The sequence below is a fragment of the Schistocerca cancellata genome, chromosome 6 (assembly GCF_023864275.1).
Source record: "Schistocerca cancellata isolate TAMUIC-IGC-003103 chromosome 6, iqSchCanc2.1, whole genome shotgun sequence".
Lineage (NCBI taxonomy): Eukaryota > Metazoa > Arthropoda > Insecta > Orthoptera > Acrididae > Schistocerca > Schistocerca cancellata.
The window spans coordinates 296,002,311-296,021,623 of NC_064631.1; the positions used below are offsets into that span (position 1 = coordinate 296,002,311).

The 19,313-nt window shown below is 46.1% G+C and overlaps 1 protein-coding gene across 1 annotated transcript in view; it reads left to right on the plus strand.

Annotated features, from left to right (window-relative positions):
• The window catches only part of LOC126191210 (uncharacterized), a 78,451-nt gene that overhangs the window by 40,843 nt on the left and 18,295 nt on the right, over positions 1 to 19,313 (plus strand). Inside the window, exons 5-6 of the mRNA XM_049932011.1 lie at positions 8,628 to 8,720; positions 13,896 to 14,015. Of these exons, the coding sequence (XP_049787968.1) occupies positions 8,628 to 8,720; positions 13,896 to 14,015 (213 nt within the window). The remainder of the gene's footprint in view (positions 1 to 8,627; positions 8,721 to 13,895; positions 14,016 to 19,313) is intronic.

Below are 19,313 nucleotides of genomic sequence, written 5' to 3' on the forward strand. Positions count from 1 at the left end.
CATTTCTCTCACGAGTAGTGTCTGTAAGGTTTTGGAGCGTATGGTGAATTACCGTTTAGCTTGGTGGCTGGAATCCCGCAGTCTTTTAACACCTGCCCAATGCGGTGTCCGAAAGCATCGTTCTGCAGTTGACCATCTTGTTGCTTTCTCCACTTCTGTCATGAACAATTTTCTCCGGAAACGCCAAACAGTAGCAATATTTTTTGATCTGGAGAGAGCATACGATACCTGTTGGATGACAGGCATCCTCCGCACACTGTTCTCTTGGGGCTTTCGAGGTCGGCTGCCCCTTTTTCTTCGCGAATTTATGGCAGAGCGCACATTTAGGGTGCGGGTGAACACTACTCTCTCCCGTACTTTCTCCCAAGACAACGGGGTACCCCAGGGCTCCGTGCTGAGTGTTGTCCTGTTTGCCATTGCCATAAATCCAATTATGGATTGTCTCCTGCCTGATGTCTCGGGCTCCCTCTTTGTGGACGATTTTGCGATCTACTACAGCTCTCAACGGACCAGCCTTCTTGAACGACGTCTTCAAGGATGTCTCGATCGCCTCCACTCTTGGAGCATCGAAACCGGCTTCCGTTTTTCTCCCAGTAAGACATTTTGTGTTAACTTTTGGCGACGTAAGGTGTTTCTTCCAACCTCCTTACATCTAGGACGTGTCAACCTTCCGTTTTCAGACGTCGCTAAATTCTTGGGTCTTGTTTGACAGCAAACTATGCTGGTCCTCCTACATTTCGTATCTTTCGGCTCGCTGTCTGCGATCCCTCAACACCCTCCGTGTCCTGAATGGTACCTCCTGGGGAGCAGACCGAGTGGTCCTTCTCCGCCTCTATCGCGCCTTAGTGCGCTCGAAATTGGACTACGGAAGCATAGTCTACTCCTCTGCTCGGCCGTCTATTCTTCGGCGTCTCGACTATCCACCACCGTGGATTACGTTTAGTGTCTGGAGCTTTTTACACCAGCCCTGTGGAAAGCCTTTATGCTGAGACTGCTGAACCTCCGCTGTCCAATCGGCGAGCAGTCCTTCTGAGTCGTTATGCAAGCCACCTGTCTTCCATGCCTGCTAATCCAGCCCATGACATTTTTTTCGACGCCTCCTTTGATGTAGGGTATGCAGGCCGCCCCTCCTCCCTACTACCACCGGGAGTCCGTTTCCGTCAACTGCTCCATTCTCTTTCCTTCCGCTTTCCTAAAACCTTCTTGACAACTTGCGGTACAGCACCGCCTTGGCCCTGTCCCCGGATCTGCCTGCTCCGTGACCTTTGTCGATTTCCCAAGGATGGTACCCCTTCACTTGTTTATCGTCGGGCATCTGCTGCTCTATGTGCACAAATGACGGAAGCCACATTTATTTACACCGATGGCTCGAAAACATCGTTAGGTGTAGGGAGTGCCTATATTGTTGGCGACACCCCAAATCACTTTCGGCCTCCCGACCAGTGTTCGGTCTATACTGCGGAGCTTTACGCTGTTCTCCAGGCTGTCCACTACATCCGCCGCCATCAGCGGATACAGTACGTTATCTGCTCCGATTCTCTCAGCTCTCTCCTCAGTCTCCAAGCTCTTTACCCTGTGCACCATCTGGTCCACCGGATTCAGGACTATCTGCGCTTGCTCCACCTGGGGGCGTCTCGGTGGCGTTCCTCTGGCTCCAGGAACACGTTGGTATCTGCGGAAATGAGGCGGCCGATATTGCGGCCAAGGCTGCAGTCTCTCTTCTTCGGCCAGCTATTCCATCGATTCCCGTCGCCAATCTACGGAGCGTCTTATGTCGTCTTGTTGTTCATTTATGGCACGTGCACTGGTCGACACTTCCCCAAAATAAATTGCGGGACGTAAAAACTCTTCCTTGTGCTTGGACCTCTTCCTCCCGAACGCGTCGTTGGGAGGAGGTAATTTTAACTAGACTCCGGATAGGGCACTGTCTTTTTAACCATCGACATCTTTTAAGCGGCGATCCTCCCCCACTCTGTCCCCACTGCTCTCAGTTGTGGACGGTAAGACACCTTTTGAGTGCCCCTATTTTACTCCGTTACGCGCTCGTCTACAGCTGTCGCCTGATATACCTTCAATTTTAGTAGATGACACGCGATCGGCCGATCGCGCTCTAGAGTTCATTCGTGACAGTGAAATGACGTCAGTCATTTGAAGTTTTTTTTGGGATATCCAACCCCTTTCTGTAGTGGATTTTTAAGCCTTCCTTCTGCTTTTAGTTTCTCCAATTTTATTCCTTTCGTTCCCACTGCTGCTGGTTTCTATTTTGGGTTTTTTACTGTTTCCTAAGTCACGGACCGGGCACTAATGACTGTAGCAGTTTTGCGCCCTAAAACCACAACAAAAAAAAAAAAAAGAATCGTGGAAAAACAGTTCATTGCTAACGAAACGTCTTGCATAAGACGTTTTCAAAGATTAATATTAAATTAATAGTATGACGAATAGAACGGTATATAGACGAGAACGTCTACGAAGCAGCTTACCTGAAGTTTGCAACGACTTTGAGTATATTATTTGCACCCATTCGTCCTCAGTTGCTATAGGTATAATATTGCGTACACTAGAAAATGCAGTCTTAGACATTTATTGACCTATAGAACATTGCATCACCTAGCTTCATTTCTCATTTTCATCTATGAAAATAGTAGTAAGTGATAAATAACAATCCTGTTTAATAGTTCGCTAATTTAAATGTTCAACCAGGAAACAAGTGAGACAAAGTATTTCATTTTACATACTCTAATGGTCTCATCGCTGATTCTTCCGCCATTTTGGTGGCAGTTTCCCACTCCAAGGTAAAGTGTGCGCCCTTGAGCCCCTTCTCACTAGTCCACCCTCTGACGAGCCGACTTACTACGCCGGAAATATTCGGCGCCCATTAATATTGGTTTTTATTCAGAATTTACGCAAGGGCAGAGACGGAATCTGGAATTCAGTAAATCTTGATAATTAAACGAAACGCTACCCCTAGACCACGATGACACTTCCAGATACTGCGCTCAGCGTCTGCCAATCTGATACTTCTGTTCAACACACAAGTAGGACGTTCATATTCACAGGAAATGAACATTAGTACGCTCTGCAGAAATGATGATCGTTTGAACCACGTCGGCCCGCGAGTTGGTCAACATACACTACTGGCCCTTAAAATTTCTACACCAAGAAGATGCAGATGATAAACGGGTATTCATTGGAAAAATATATTATACTAGAACTGACATGTGATTACATTTTCACGCAATTTTGGAGTACAGATCCTGAGAAATCGGCACCCAGAACAACCACCTCTGGCCTTAATAACGGCCTTGATACGCCTGGGCATTGAGTCAAACAGAGCTTGGATGACGTGTACAGGTACAGCTGCCCATGCAGCTTCAACACGATGCCACAGTTTATCAAGAGTAGTGACTAGCTCGGCCACCATTGACCAGACGTTTTGAATTGGTGAGAGATCTGGAGAATGTGCTGCCCAGGGCAGCAGTCGAACATTTTCTGTATCCAAATAAGCCCTGTACAGGACCTGCAACATGCGGTCGTGCATTATCCTGCTGAAATGTAGGGTTTCGCAGGGATCGAATGAAGGATAGAGCCACGGGTCGTAACACGTCTGAAGTGTACCGTCCACTGTTCAAAGTCCCGTCAATGCGAACAAGAGGTGACAGACATGTAACCAATGGCACCCCATACCATCATGCCGGGTGATACGCCAGTATGGCGATGACTGATACACGCTTCCAATGTGCGTTCACCGCGATGTCACCAAACACGGATGCGACCATCATGATGCTGTAAACAGAACCTGGATTCTTCCGAAAAAACGACGTTTTGCCATTCGTGCAACCAGGTTGGTCGTTGAGTACACCATCGCAGGCGTTCCTGTGTGTGATTCAGCGTCAAGAGTAACCGCAGCCATGGTCTGAGCTGATAGGCCATGCTGCTTCAAATGTTGTCGAACTGTTCGTGCAGATGGTTGTTGTCTTGCAAACGTCCCCATCTGTTGACTCAGGGATAGAGACGCGGCTGCACGATCCGTTACAGCCATGCGGATAAGATGACTGTCATCTCGACTGCTAGTGATAAGAGGCCGTTAGGATCCAGCACGGCGTTCCGTATTACCCTCCTGAACCCACCGATTCCATATTCTGCATATTGGATCTCGACAAACGCGAGCAGCAATGTCACGATACGATAAACCGCAATCGCGATAGGCTACAATCCGACCTTTATCAAAGTCGGAAATGTGATGGTACGCATTTCTCCTCCTTACACGAGGCATCACAATGTTTGACCAGGCATTGGCGGTCAACTTCTGTTTGTGTATGAGAAATAGGTTGGAAACTTTCCTCATGTCAGCACGTTGTAGGTGTCGCCACCGGCGCCAACTTTGTGTGAATGCTCTGAAAAGCTAATCAATTGCATATCACAGCATCTTCTTCCTGTCGGTTAAATTTCTCGTCTGTAGCACGTCATCTTCGTGGTGTAGCAATCTTAATGGCCAGTAATGTACATATAACGGTGCAACACCACCTAACACTAAAATGTGCCTGCGGCTCTCGTTGTCACCATAAACAGAAGGTAATGGATCAGTGTGACTTGAGATGTGCAGGATGCATCGCAGGCGTAAGAGCTGTTTCGTCAAATCAGAGTTTGATAGAGGACACATTATTGGCACGAGAAAGTAGTGCATCCATGCGGAAAGTTGCTGCTCGTGTGGGACGAAGTATTTCAATAGTGCAACAGTTTGTGTGTGTGTGGAAGTGTTCACGGAAGGCCGTAGTACACGATGATATGTTGTAACGTTGTTGCTTTAATTTTCTTAGAAAGCGGAACTGATAGACAATAAAAGCGGTTTAAAAGCTGTGAGCTATCTGAGGAAGTTAACCTTGCATTACTGCGCAACTGTTTCACCAGGTATCCAGTCTAGCTTACCAAATTCCCAACCAGACTAACATTAATTATAATCTTTTAATAGTCATACGACAACCAGTGATATATATATATAAAAAAGAGAATTTAAATAAAAAGAAATCAGTTTGTATTTGGAAATTTATTTTAACATTGATCATTGAAATTTCAGCATATTAAATTTGATTCATAACTAAACTGGTGCCTTATTTAGGATTGTGGAAAATGTGGGTTTGTAATCTTACGGAACACATCAAATATGGAGCCAAGACTGGGAGACTGCATACAACACTGCATACAACACTGCATTCATAAAATAACACACGAAGAACGTTGAAACATATGCAAGAGGAAATTAACCACAACCAACCGATTCAATTTTCACCCAAAGAAGTGAAGTTCGTAGCACAATCTTGTCTGTCATGTAATTACCACACACTGGTATACTAAATTCATACTAACTCCCTGTGAAATCTTCCCGAAAAGAATAGCTGAGCGCTACTTTGATGATTACAACACATGCTTCACGTGGTCAACTTGGTTTATACAAAGCGTGGAACTCCACAATAGTTTCGATAATTAAAATAAATTAGATCGAAAAGCAATTTACAAAAGAAAAACCTCGAACTGGTTACTAACGTCTTACTATTAACCTGATGGGTCAATTACATAAGCACGTGGTAGTGGTCTCACAAAGTACACCACATGTGGGTTGAACATAAAAAAAGTTGCTATATTGAAAAATATTGTCAAGAAGAGATGTTATAAACTCACGCACACTCGCATTTAAGATTGATGTTCTTAGTTACTGATCAACACGTGGTTCCACTTTACTCACAAATTAGTGACAAAGCAACTACTGGAAAATATTCTGAACTTCACACTCGAAATACACTGCGTTGCAATTTAAGATAACATTAGATATTTTAGAGCTAAACCTGAAATAAAGGTGATTAAATATTCAGTTAGGCTGAACTTGAGAAATCCATTGTCCTACGGACTTAGCAGACAAGCGCTTAGCTGGAGATTTTACCACTTCAGACGCTCGCCACGGACAGACTGCCGTGGTCCCTTCCTGAGGGTGGCTCCCAAATACAAATGGAAGTGGCCAGAGGGGCAGCTTCCTGTACCAACATGACAAGGGACGGACAGGACCATACTAAGGATAGAAACCTCTTTGCTTTTAGAAAGCGTAGCTACCTGTTCCGACGTTGGTCCTACTGTTCTCTAGCAGACAGGCTTGTCTGCTACCCTTAAGCATGCAACTAGAAATACATTTGCTCATTCATCCTCTCACACAGAAGGAAAGGGGGATGACAGTATCTTATCATATACAGTATATAAAAGAAAGCGGATGTAGGTTCTGTATGAGACTGTGTGACATGAATTACATATAAACTGTGTTTTAAAGTGTAGTAGTGTGACAGATCGTTCTTGTTTGTGTAAAAGTAACACGTTTCACTGCTCAGTCTCCGCCCAGATAGTCAGAAACACCACAGTAAATTTAGAAGAGGAATTTATGCCGTAAATGACAACAGATTTAAGAAATTAACATGAAAGGAATCCAACAGAGACCTTTCAATGTGTCAGGTCGGACCACCCAAAGCACCCACAGAGATCGGCACCACATCCGAATGACATTGCAGGATAGATCTAAGTCATCCTCAGCTCTGGAGAAATAGTGGAACAGTGTAACACGTGACAGTCTATTGCCATTTTATTACGCAAGGCGCGTCGTTCACTTACCAGCCTACCTTCGACGAATGTGAACAAACATGCTAGACGGCAATGATGCATGGAACGTCGTCACTCGGGACAGGAGGGGCATCAGATAGTGTTGCGGTGTGGAGTGCTATTGGATAAACAAAAAAATCGCACTTAGTGCGTGTCCAGGGCACTGTGACCAGCGTGACCTAAGTGAATGACCTCCTGGGAAACGTAGCCATTTTTGGCGGGACAATGCACGACCTCATGTTGCTTGATGGGCACATGCCTTCTTGGTGTCACAGGATATCAGCCTTTTGCCATGGCCCGCTAATCACCAGACTTATCGTCAATCGAAAATGTATGGGATATGGTGAAACGACGGGTGCACCATCTACATCTACATCTATACTCCGCGAGCCAGCTTACGGTGTGTGGCGGAGGGTACTTATTGTACCACTATCTGATCCCCCCTTCCCTGTTCCATTCACGAATTGTGCGTGGGAAGAACGACTGCTTGTAAGTCTCCGTATTTGCTCTAATTTCTCGGATCTTTCCGTTGTGATCATTACGCGAGATATATGTGGGCGGTAGTAATATGTTGCCCATCTCTTCCCGGAATGTGCTCTCTCGTAATTTCGATAATAAACCTCTCCGTATTGCGTAACGCCTTTCTTGAAGTGTCCGCCACTGGAGCTTGTTCAGCATCTCCGTAACGCTCTCGCGCTGACTAAATGTCCCCATGACGAATCGCGCTGCTCTTCGCTGGATCATGTCTATCTCTTCTATCAATCCAACCTGGTAAGGGTCCCATACTGATGAGCAATACTCAAGAATCGGACGAACAAGCGTTTTGTAAGCTACTTCTTTCGTCTATGAGTCACATTTTCTAAGAATTCTTCCTATGAATCTCAACCTGGCGCCTGCTTTTCCCACTATTTGTTTTATGTGATCATTCCACTTCAGATCGCTCCGGATAGTAACTCCTAAGTATTTTACGGTCGTTACCGCTTCCAATGATTTACCACCTATGGCATAATCGTACTGGAATGGATTTCTGCCCCTATGTATGCGCATTATATTACATTTATCTACGTTTAGGGAAAGCTGCCAGCTGTCGCACCATGCATTAATCCTCTGCAGGTCTTCCTGGAGTACGTACGAGTCTTCTGATGTTGCTACTTTCTTGTAGACAACCGTGTCATCTGCAAATAGCCTCACGGAGCTACCGATGTTGTCAACTAAGTCATTTATGTATATTGTAAACAATAAAGGTCCTATCACGCTTCCTTGCGGTACTCCCGAAATTACCTCTACATCTGCAGATTTTGAACCGTTAAGAATGACATGTTGTGTTCTTTCTTCTAGGAAATCCTGAATCCAATCACAAACCTGGTCCGATATTCCGTAAGCTCGTATTTTTTTCACTAAACGTAAGATGGACTTCGGAATCAGGTGAATGCAGCGTAGCCGGCCGCTGTGGCCGAGCGGTTCTAGGTGCTTCAGTCCGGAACCGCGCTGCTGCTACGGTCGCAGGGTCGAATCCTGCCTCGGGCGTGTCCTTAGGTTGGTTAGGTTTGAGTAGTTCTAAGTCTAGGGGAGTGATGACCTCAGATGTTAAGTCTCATAGTACTTAGAGCCGTTTTGAATGCAGCGTGGATAAGTATACCATAGGACGCCATTCGTGCCTTACACGTGTCGATACCATCAGGTATGGAACAAATCAGGGCCCGTTGTGAGCCATGTGCGTACTAGGCAACGGGACACATGCTGAACCGAGGTGACCTAAATGCTAATCATTTCTGCGTACATGTCCTTTGAATATGAACGCCCTACCTCTAGTAGGTATTTCGCTTTTTCCTGGCATGTGTACGTCCGGCTAACTGTTACATCACAATGCCCAGTTGGGTATGAGCGCTTCTTGGTTAACATATATGCTTTCTTAGGATTATGTTCTGCACATAGCAGTAAAATACTTCCTGGCGTGTGAGTTGTTGAAAGGTGGTAAATTTCTGTTCCAGGATACCACGCACAGCTTTCTGAGTACGTGGCCATTCAACATCCCGTACACGGCAGCGCAACAACTTGGAATCATCCCGGTGAGAGTTGAGAAGGTACGTAACTTAACTTTCCTCCGAAACACCCTTGCAGCTACATGTTCTAGTTCGTAACGTAACGTGATGAAATGTCAATTTTTTTAACGTCGCAGTAGGTGCAAATACACTGACGAAAACTACTCACAACACCAAGAAACACGTAGGCGTTTTCCTATATCTGTAAGATGTTTGTTAAAATTTAACACCAGTTGCATCATAGTGGTGCTAGAAACGCCACTACGGTAGAAGCCAGGTTTGCTCTAAGTACACGCTGTAACGGTCGTGAGCGATAGTTGCCTTTGAGATTGGACGTGATGAGTTGTTAGTCTGGAATGACTTTAAGGCGGCAAAAGCGCCATTGTCAACACGTCAGAGTTTGAACGAGATCGTGTAATAGGGCTACTAGAAGCTGAGTATACCTGAGGCAATTTTGCAGGCAGTCTCGCCAGGAATGTACCTAACTGCTGGCAGAGATTGTCAAGAAATGGTCTGGAGAAGACCGGGCTCCGGAGGGCCACGGGGTATTACAGAGAGGGAAGCCATCGTGCACGGCGTGTGGGTCTAAGGCTTCGTACTCAAAGTGCATCAGCCATTTGATTGTGACATAACAAACTTTTACAAATAGTTTATTTCGTATTTTTTAAAGTACGAGGGTAGTCCCAAAAGTAAGGTCTCCTATTTTTTATAAGTACATAGACCTGTTTATTTCTAAAACGGTTTACATCAGTTTACAGCTTGAACATTTAGCTATTTTTCGTCATCACCATTTCTGTCGCCGCATTTTTGTAGACGCTGTGGCAGTTTTTGTATGCCCATATCATACCAGCTCGCCGCCATGCTGCTCAGAAAGTTATGAACCTCTTCTTTCACTTCACCACCCAGGTTTCGTCACCCGTGACAACTGAGTCCAGAAAGTTGTCCTGTTCGGCTGCAAGGCGGTGAAGAAACGCGCGGAAGCATCAACTTGTTGCCGCACGTGGTCCTCAGTCAGCATGCGTGGCACCCATCTCGCGCACACCTTCCGTTAATTTAATGTTTCCGTTAAAATTCTGTGAGCGGTGCTTCGGGAAACCTCGGGAACCAACGTGCAGAAATCATCCAGGGTGATCCGCCAATCTTCACGCATCTTTTACTCAACCTTCAACACTGTCTCCTCAGAATTGGCCATCTCCCGCTCTTTTTTTCGTCGTGAATTTCGGTCCGACCAGCTGCAAACTCGCTACACCACTTACGAACAAATTTGACATCCATGCACGACTCACGTCCGCAGCTCGTGGTCGTGCGGTAGCGTTCTCGCTTCCCACGCCCGGGTTCCCGGGTTCGATTCCCGGCGGGGTCAGATTTTCTCTGCCTCGTGATGACTGGGTGTTGTGTGATGTCCTTATTAGATTAGTTAGGTTCAAGTAGTTCTAAGTTCTAGGGGACTGATGACCATAGATGTTAAGTCCCATAGTGCTCAGAGCCATTTGAACCATGCACGACTCACCATACACTTCCGTCACTTGGCGATGGATTTCAATCGGCGCAGCGCCCTTTGCGTTCAAAAACCGAATAACTGCGCGCAATTCGCACTTGGCGGTAACATCCAGCGGGAGCTCCATTCTCAACGGCTGCCGAGCCAAGACCGAGCGCCTCAGCGCGGTGTGCGCATATTTACACACACCGCGTGAAGCACTCTTCATAACAGTGTGACCAACTGCCACACAGAGTTCAGTACTTACAAAAAATAGACCTTACTTTTGGGATTACCCTCTTAAAAAACTTCTAATGCCTAGCCTGCAATTTTCCTATCACAATTAAAGCTATCTGCAACCACATTCACAGCGTTCAGAACATGAAAGGGCGGTGAATAAGCATTGGAACGTATAGTTAGTTGTAGTCATGCAACAACATGCATTCGTAAGTACTAAAACAGTAACAGTACGTAGTTGGAAACGTCACCGTGAACAAGCTATGTTGTAGACAGTAATTTCTCATATCGACAGTCATACAGGAAATAGTCAAATTTCATGAGTAGAAATTGGCTCAAAAGCTCACAGCTTGCAACAGTATAACACGTATTATCGTCAGATAACGTGCTTTTGATCCAGCTTCTACGCAAGCAACTGGACAATTACCTATATGACCGTCAATCTGCGAAATTACTGTTTACAATCTGGATTGCCCACGGTGACACTTTATAACTACGTAGTGTTACTGTTTTTGTACGAGGGTGAGTCAAATGAAAACCTTAAATTTGTAATAACAAATCGAAATTACGCGGCGTTATCCTGTAAGTTGGTAAGCGTGCTACATTCAGCGTGCAGAACGGCCTGTAGGTGGCAGCATAGTGCAGATGCACACATACCGTCGCAGTATCAGTATAAAGGTCCGCCCCTCGTGGTCTCGCGGTAGCGTTCTCGCTTCCCGAGCACGGGGTCCCGGGTTCGATTCTCGGCGGGGTCAGGGATTTTTCCTGCCCCGAGATGACTGGGTGGTGTTGTCGTCTTCAACATTCATCCCCATTACGGTCGGAGGAAGGCAACGGCAAACTACCTCCATTAGGACCTTGCCTAGTAAGGCAGTGCGGGTCTTCAGCATCGTTCCCCTACGCTCTGTAAAGAAGCATGGGACTTCATTTCCATTTTCCATCAGTATAAAGATGGCCGCCCCACTTGCGACTTTCACCAGGGAAGAACAGCATTCTGTTGTTCGGTTTTTGCATAGTGAAGGTGTGAAGCTCCTTGAAATTCATCAACAAATGAAGGTTCAGTACGGTGATGCATGTTCGTCACAGCAGCAAGTCTATGAATGGAGTAGGAAGTTGATAAATGGTGACTTCAGTGGAAGATGCTCCTCGTCCAGGTCAGGCACAACGAGTTGTGATTCCACAGAACATGGCAACAGTTGAAGCCATAGGGAAGAAAAACCGCCGAGTGACACTGAATGACATTAGAGCATGTTTACAGATTAGTCATGGATCAGCACACCACATTGTGCATGATGTGCTCCAGTTTCACAAAGTGTCTACAAGATGGGTGCCACGGCAGCTGACTCCTGAAATAAGAGAACGACGTGTTGATGATTGTGAACTTCTTCGGTGCTTTGAACGAGGTCATGGCGTCTTTCAAGAATCGTTAATGGGGACGAAACCTGGGTTCACTTCCACCAACCGGAAACGGAGAGCGAGCAAGGAATGGCGCCGTTCCTAATCACCAAAACCAAAGAAGTTTCGAACAGAACCATCAGCAGGGAAGGTTATGCTGTCTCCCTTTTGGGACGAAAAAGGCGTCATTTTGGAGCATTACATGTCTAGAGGGCCCACTGCACCAGTGCATCATACACAAATCTCCTAAAAAATCATCTGCAGCCTGCAATCAAATCAAAGCGACGTGGATTGCTGACAGCAGGTGTCCTTTTGCAACTTGACAATGCAAGGCCCCACACTGCCCGTACAACAGATGCAACAATCAGACCTGCATTTTGAGTGTCTTCTTCATCCACCATACTCACCAGACCTTGCCCCATGTGATTTCCATATGTTCGGACCACTCAAAGACGCACTGGGAGGAAAGAAGTTCCGTTCTGATGAAGAGGTAGCCACGCGGTGCGTGAGTAGTTGCGTGGACAGCCAAAAGAATTTTTTTGTAAAGGGATTTATACACTTCGTAAAAGCTGGAGGACTTGCATTGAGCGTGGGGAGATTGTTGAAAAGTGATACAGCTTGAGCATAATAAATATTTTAAAAAATATTTAAGGTTTTCATTTGACTCACCCACGTACTTACGAATTCATGTTGCATGACTACAGCTAATGCTGCTCTCCAACGCTTATCCACCGCTTTTCCATATTTTGAAGTTCTGAAGATGGCTGCAGCCAGCAAGCGAAACGAAGTAATCGAACTTTGATAGAAAATTGCGGGGTACACATTTAAAGTTTTTACTTTAAAATTTTTTATTTAATAAACCATATTAAGACCTCCGTCTCTCCCCACTGGCAATGTCAAGCTGCACTGTTAAAAATAGGTTACTTTAGGGATAACTCCGAGCTGTACGACCTGTACTATGCATTCCACAGACCCCAAACTACCGCATTTCGCGACTTAGTGATGTCAGCTGAGAGCTTATGGGAGGATAGGGTAGAGGTCGGTTGTATTTATGATGAAAACTGGCTCTGCCTCAGGTGCCAGTGATAGCCTTGTTATGAGGAGGCCAGTTGAGGGTATGTGGGCAAACTGGGCAAACTGGGCTAGCCTGGTTACGATTACATAAAAGAGCAGGAGCAGCCTGATTTGCACGTGCAATCTGGTGGTTCGACCTGTTGTGCTGCTGTTCTTGAACAGCAAATCAGGGAATGTTTTGCAAGAGGATAATGCTCGCCCAGATACCTTTGTTACAATCCGACATTCTTCAGTGTGTCGACATGTTGCCTTGGCCTGCTCGATAACAAGTCATGCCTCCAATCGAGTAAATGTGGGACATAATAGGACGACAGCGTCATCAACGAACAGCATTAACTCATTGTACTGATCTACAAAGTGAAACAGGCGTGGAATATTATTCGACAAGCTGATATCCAGCACCTGTGCAGCACAGTGCAAGCACGTTTGCATGCTTTCATTAAACATTCAGGCGGCTACAACAGTTATTGTCAGCCTTTCACATACGCAATGGCTTACTTCGCGGTTACAGTAACCCGTGGTGCAACGTTAATCACTTAACAATGTTAAATCGAAAAATGTGTTCCCGAAATTTTATTGTTCTGCGTTATTTTCTGTGTTCTGATTTTTTTCCGTCAGTGTATCTAAATACATACTAATCTTCTAAAAAGTTTGTAACTGCCTTTTGGCGGAATCGCTATCGATTTGGATATTGTGAACGTAATCTGACAACTCGTCAACATTATTTTCCGTTACTCTGTATATTATCACTATTTGCACATCGGTTGCTTCAGCTGTTACACTGACCAACCTGTAGTTCTTACTGAGCTGCTTACACAATTCTCGGAATTCTCTTAAGCAAGTCTAATGGTATGTTTCTACACTCGCAGATTCTACAAATAAATTTGAATAGCCGTTCGATTAACGTTTCTCCTAGTGATTTTAGAAATTACTGAGTAATATTAGCTTCACATTACGCCCTTTTTGACATCAATTACTCGAGGCGAAAATTAAAGTGACTTCTCAGACTGAACTTAATCGCATGTATGTTCCAGCAATCATCAGGCACTGAATCAACGTCGTTGCCGCCTCTGGAACCCTTGACGAGGCCGCCCTCGTCCGACTCGTCGTCGACCCTGACTGAAGTAGAAAAACGTGCAACACGCAAAAGAGAGGTTAGTATCGACTACTGTTGGCACCATGGCCATCTCTAGAACAACTAGATCAGCAACAGCATCACCACATCAACTGGACCTCGCCACTGTGTTCGTCGAACCATTCCATCGCACTCCAAACCTTTCGGCATAGCACATTACCTTACAAAAATGGCCACTGCTGTGGGAAGAAGCGATAGTTATGAAGGGCTGTACGTGGTGTGCAGTGTGCGATACTCCTTGGCCATCATGATGCCTTCACGAGCTCCACTCGACCCATAGGTGTCCATGTGTCTCTGTCCCACAATGCAAGGTGACAAGGAGCTGGTCTCCTGGAAGATAACGAATTCGTGCCCTCCCAACTGCATGCTGAAGATACCGGGATTTATCAGACCATGCAACGCTCTGCCACTGCGTCAACATCCAGCGTTGATAACGTGGCCTTTGGTACAGAACCGAGTGGAGGGTCTGAATCAGAGGTTCAGACGGTTCTGCAACCGTGTAGGCAGCAGATTTGACTTCCGCCATAGGGTGGAAAGGTTTCTGGTACCGCTAAATAGGTCAGATGTCTACTACACACAAGCGCTGAGTGGCGTGGACTGGGCGGGTTTTTAGGTTAGACAGTCTCGGGAAAGATCAAAAAAGAGGTACAGGGAAAAGAAACAAGAATCGACCAAGCAACATTCGGTATGGCAGCTGTAAATTGTCGTAGCTGTGTTGGAAAAGTACCAGAGCTTCAAGCGCTGATAGAAAGCACTGAAGCTGAAATCGTTATAGGAACAGAAAGCTGGCTAAAGTCGGAGACAAACTCTGCCGAAATTTTTACAGACGCGCAAACCGTGTGCAGAAAGTATAGATTAAATAAAGTAGGTGGTGGTGTGTTATCGGTTGGTAGTACTTCATATTGTCTTCGTCGTCGTCGTCGTCGTCGTCGTCGTCGTCTTAACTCCAGAAACTGGTTTGATGCAGCTCTCCATGCTACTGTCCTGTGCAACCTTCATCTCCCAGTACTTACTGAAACCTACATCCTTCTGAATCTGCTTAGTGTATTCATTTCTTGGTCTCCCTCTACGATTTTTACTCTCCACGCTGCCCTCCAATACTAAATTGGTTATCCCTTGATGCCTCAGAATATGGCCAACCAACCGATCCCTTCTTCTAGTAAATTTGTGCCACAAATTTCTCTTCTCTCCAATTCTATTCAGTACCTCCTCGTTAGTTAACCAATCCACCCATTTAATCTTAAACATTCTTCTGTAGCACCACATTTCGAAAGCTTCTATTCTCTTCTTGTCTAAACTATTTATCGTTCACGGTTTCACTTCCGTACATGTCTACACTCCATACAAATAGTTTCAGAAACGACTTCCTGACATTTAAACTTGATGCTCACAAATTTCTCTTCAGAAACGCTTTCCTTGCCATTGCCATTACCAGTCTACAGTTCATATCCTCTGTACTTCGACCATCATCAGTTATTTTGCTCCTCAAATAGTTAAACTTGTTTACTACTTTGTGTCTCGTTTCCTAATTTAATTCCAGCAGCATCGCCCGATTTAATTACACTAAATTCAATTATCCTCGTTTTGCTTTTCTTGATATTCATCCTACATCATCCTTTCAAGACACTGTCCATTCCGTTCAACTGCTCTTCCAGGTCATTTGCTGTCTGACAGAATTACAATCTCATCGGCGAACCTCAAAGTTTTTATTTCTTCTCCATGGATTTTAATACCTATTCCGAACTTTTCTTTTGTTTCCTTCACTGCTTGCTCAATATACAATTTGAATAGCATCGGGGAGAGGCTACAACCCTGTCTCACTCCTTTCCCAACCACTGCTTCCCTTTCATACCCCTCGACTCTGCCATCTGCTTTCTGCACAAATTGTAAATAGCCTTTCGCTCCCTGTATTTTACCCCTGCCACCTTCAGAATTTGAAAGAGTATTCCAATCAACATTGTCGAAAGCTTTCTCTAAGTCTACAAATGCTAGAAACGTAGGTTTCCGTTTCCTTATTCTATTTTCTAAGATAAGTCGTACGGTCAGTATTGCCTCACGTGTTCCAACATTTCTACGGAATCCAAACTGATCTTCCCCGAGGTCGGCTTCTATCAGTTTTTCCATTCGTCTGTAAAGAATTCGCGTTAGAATTTTGCAGCTGTGACTTATTAAACAGATAGTTCGGTAATTTTCACATCTGTCAACACCTACTTTCTTTGGGATAGGTGTTATTATATTCTTCTTAAAGTCCGAGGACATTTCGGCTGCCTCATACAACTTGCTCACCAGATGGTAGAGTTTCGTCAGGACTCGCTCTCCCGAGGCTGTAAGTAGTTCTAATGGAATGTTGCCTACTCCTGGGGCCTTGTTTCGACTAAGGTTTTTCAGTGCTTTGTCAAACTCTTCACGCAGTATCGTATCTCCCATTTATCTTCTATATCCGCTTCCATTTCCATAATATTGTCCTAAAGTACATCGCCCTTGTATAGACCCTCTATATACTCCTTCCACCTTTCTGCTTTCCCTCCTTTGCTTGGAACTGGGTTTCCATCTGAGCTCTTGATATCCATACAAGTGGTTCTTTCCTCCAAAGGTCTCTTCAATTTTCCTATAGGCAGTATCTGTCTTACCCCTAGTGAGATAAGCCTTCACATCCTTAAATTTGTCCTCTAGCCATTCCAGCTTAGCCATTTTGCACTTCCTGTCGATCTCATTTTTGAGACCCCCAGGGGGTCCACAACTCTTTTGTGGATACGTGCGTAGCGAGCATGGGACCCCGAGCTAATGTGGCCCTCCTTCCTTTCCGGGCTGCACACCTTCCTTTTCCGCATCCTTCCCTCTCCGCCATCTTCGCCCCTCCTCCCTCACCTCTGGCTCTTTCCTTCCCTTTCTCCCCCTCTGGGAGTATGGTTTGTGCCTACGTCTGGAGACGGACGCTCATAAATGTACCGCATTCTTCGCCTTCTCTGCTTGTATGTTCTCATCCTTCCTTTGTCCTTCTCTTTTCCTTACCTCTTCTCTTTACCCTTTTCTCCGCTGCGGCGTTTGAGACCTCTCCTCTTTCCTTTCCCTTTCTTTGTTTTCCCTTTTCTTCCTCCCTGTGCGTGTCTGAAAGCCGACCCACGCATTTATGTGCGTAGCCGGTGACGGGGTAACGCGTAATTCCCTGCCCCGGGTAGACAGGTAGGACACGTACGTACCCCATGGTAACGGCCAGGCCCAGGGAGGGGTGATTACCCGAGCTGATACCTTCCAAAAGTGCCGATTGGTCCCTCTGTCCGTTTGTCGGGAGGTGTGACCTGAGGTGTGAACAATCACCTAAGGCGGGAGTGCCCTCAGAGAGGGCCCCCACAAGGGAGGAGCGCGCTATCGGAGGCGCCGGTAATCATGGGGATTCTTCCGCAATGGTTTTCTCACCTTCCACTATGTCTGCTCACAAACGTAAGTATACTGAGTCTCGGCCACAGACAGTTCTTCCATCGTTGCCACAGTTCCTTGTTGTTTCTCGGTCTGACGAAGGTCACGACTTCTCCACGGTCAACCCTTTCATTATTCAGAAAGGTGTCGACGCAATTGCAGGTCCTGTAAAGTCTTGTTCCAGATTACGGAATGGCACCCTGTTGTTAGAAACAGTCAGTGCCCTCCAGGCACAAAAATTGCTGTGTACTTCACTGCTCCACACCTTCCCTGTCCGGGTTGAAGCGCACCGCACTTTAAATTCCTCGCGTGGAGTTGTTTATACACGCTCCCTCGATGGGTTGTCTGACGAAGAAATGCAGCACTACCTGTCTGACCAGGGCGTAACGGCTGTTCATAAAGTTATGAAAAGGGTTCACACGAACATCATTCCAATCCGCACTGTCTTCTTGACATTTGACAAAGTTCAACTTCCATCGAAAATCAAAGCAGACTATGAGATAATTTCCGTTCGCCCTTACATCCCAAACCCTACGTGTTGCAATCGATGTCAGCGGTTCAATCACACCAACCAGTCCTGTTCCAATCCAGCCAAATGTGTTACGTGTGGCAAGGATGCCCATGAGGGTGCTTGTCCACCTCCATCCCCTCGCTGCATCAACTGCATGGGTGACCACGCTGCTTCCTCTCGAGATTGCCCCGTTTTTAAGTATTTAAGGACGAAAAGCTCATCCAGGAAATCAGAGTGAAGGAAAAGGTGTCGACCTTTGCTGCTCGAAAATTATTCGCCAGTCGACAGCCCGCCGTGCCTCAGACAGGAAAATACAGCACTGGCCTTGCTTCTCCTCGGCCAACAAAGGAGGCGGCCACGCAGACTTGCGACCTCACCTTTAGTGCCACGGTCGTCAGATCGGCCAGCGCAAAGATCGCCCGTTCAACCTCACCACTTTCGCCTGCCCACTCTATGGCTCAGCCTTCATCGGGCTCTGCTAAATCTCGAGCGCAAAAGTCAGACACCAAAACTTCGTAAAAAGAGCATACTCCTGAAGATTTTTTACGTACCCCAACTTCCCAACCTTCGGTTCCTCCATCTAAACATCATATTTCCAAGAAGGCTACAAAGAAACCTCCTCCTCGGCCAAGGCGTGTCCCATCTACAGCACCACCTGGCGGAAATCGCCCTTGGCCATCTTCTGTGTCGCCGAGGCGCACTGCGGGCGGCCGATCAACCGGCCGATCGCTGGTGGCAGGAGCTGCTCCTGAACAACCTATGGATCAGGATCTTCTGCCTTCGGCTGAATGCCATTCCATGCTGTCGGTCGCAAGCTCTGAGCAGTCGTTGAGTTGACAGCAACCTTGGTCACATTCCTCCATTTTCTGTTCACCCTATGTCCATTATCCACTGGAATATCCGCGGCATTCGAGCCAATCGGTATGAATTGTCGATCCTCTTACGATCCTACTCGCCGGTCATCTTTTGTCTTCAGGAAACAAAGCTGCAACCCCATGACCGCTTTGTTCTCCCTCATTTTCAGTCCGTCCAATATGATCTCCCCCTGTTGAAGGCACTCCAGCCCATGGAGGACTAATGATTCTTCTCCATGATACTCTCCATTATCACCCAATCCACTTACACACTTCCTTCCAAGCTCTCGCCATCCGTCTTTCCCTTTCTGGATACACGTTCTCTCTTTGTACTGTATATATTCCATCGTCCACAACAATGGCACGAGCTGATGTCCTTCATCTTCTTGGTCAGCTTCCACCCCCCTATTTGCTGGTTGGGGACTTCAATGCCCACCACCTGCTTTGGGGATCTCCACATCCTTGTCCACATGGCTCTCTATTGCTAGACGTCTTCCACCAAGTGGATCTAGGTTGCCTCAACACTGGGGTCCCC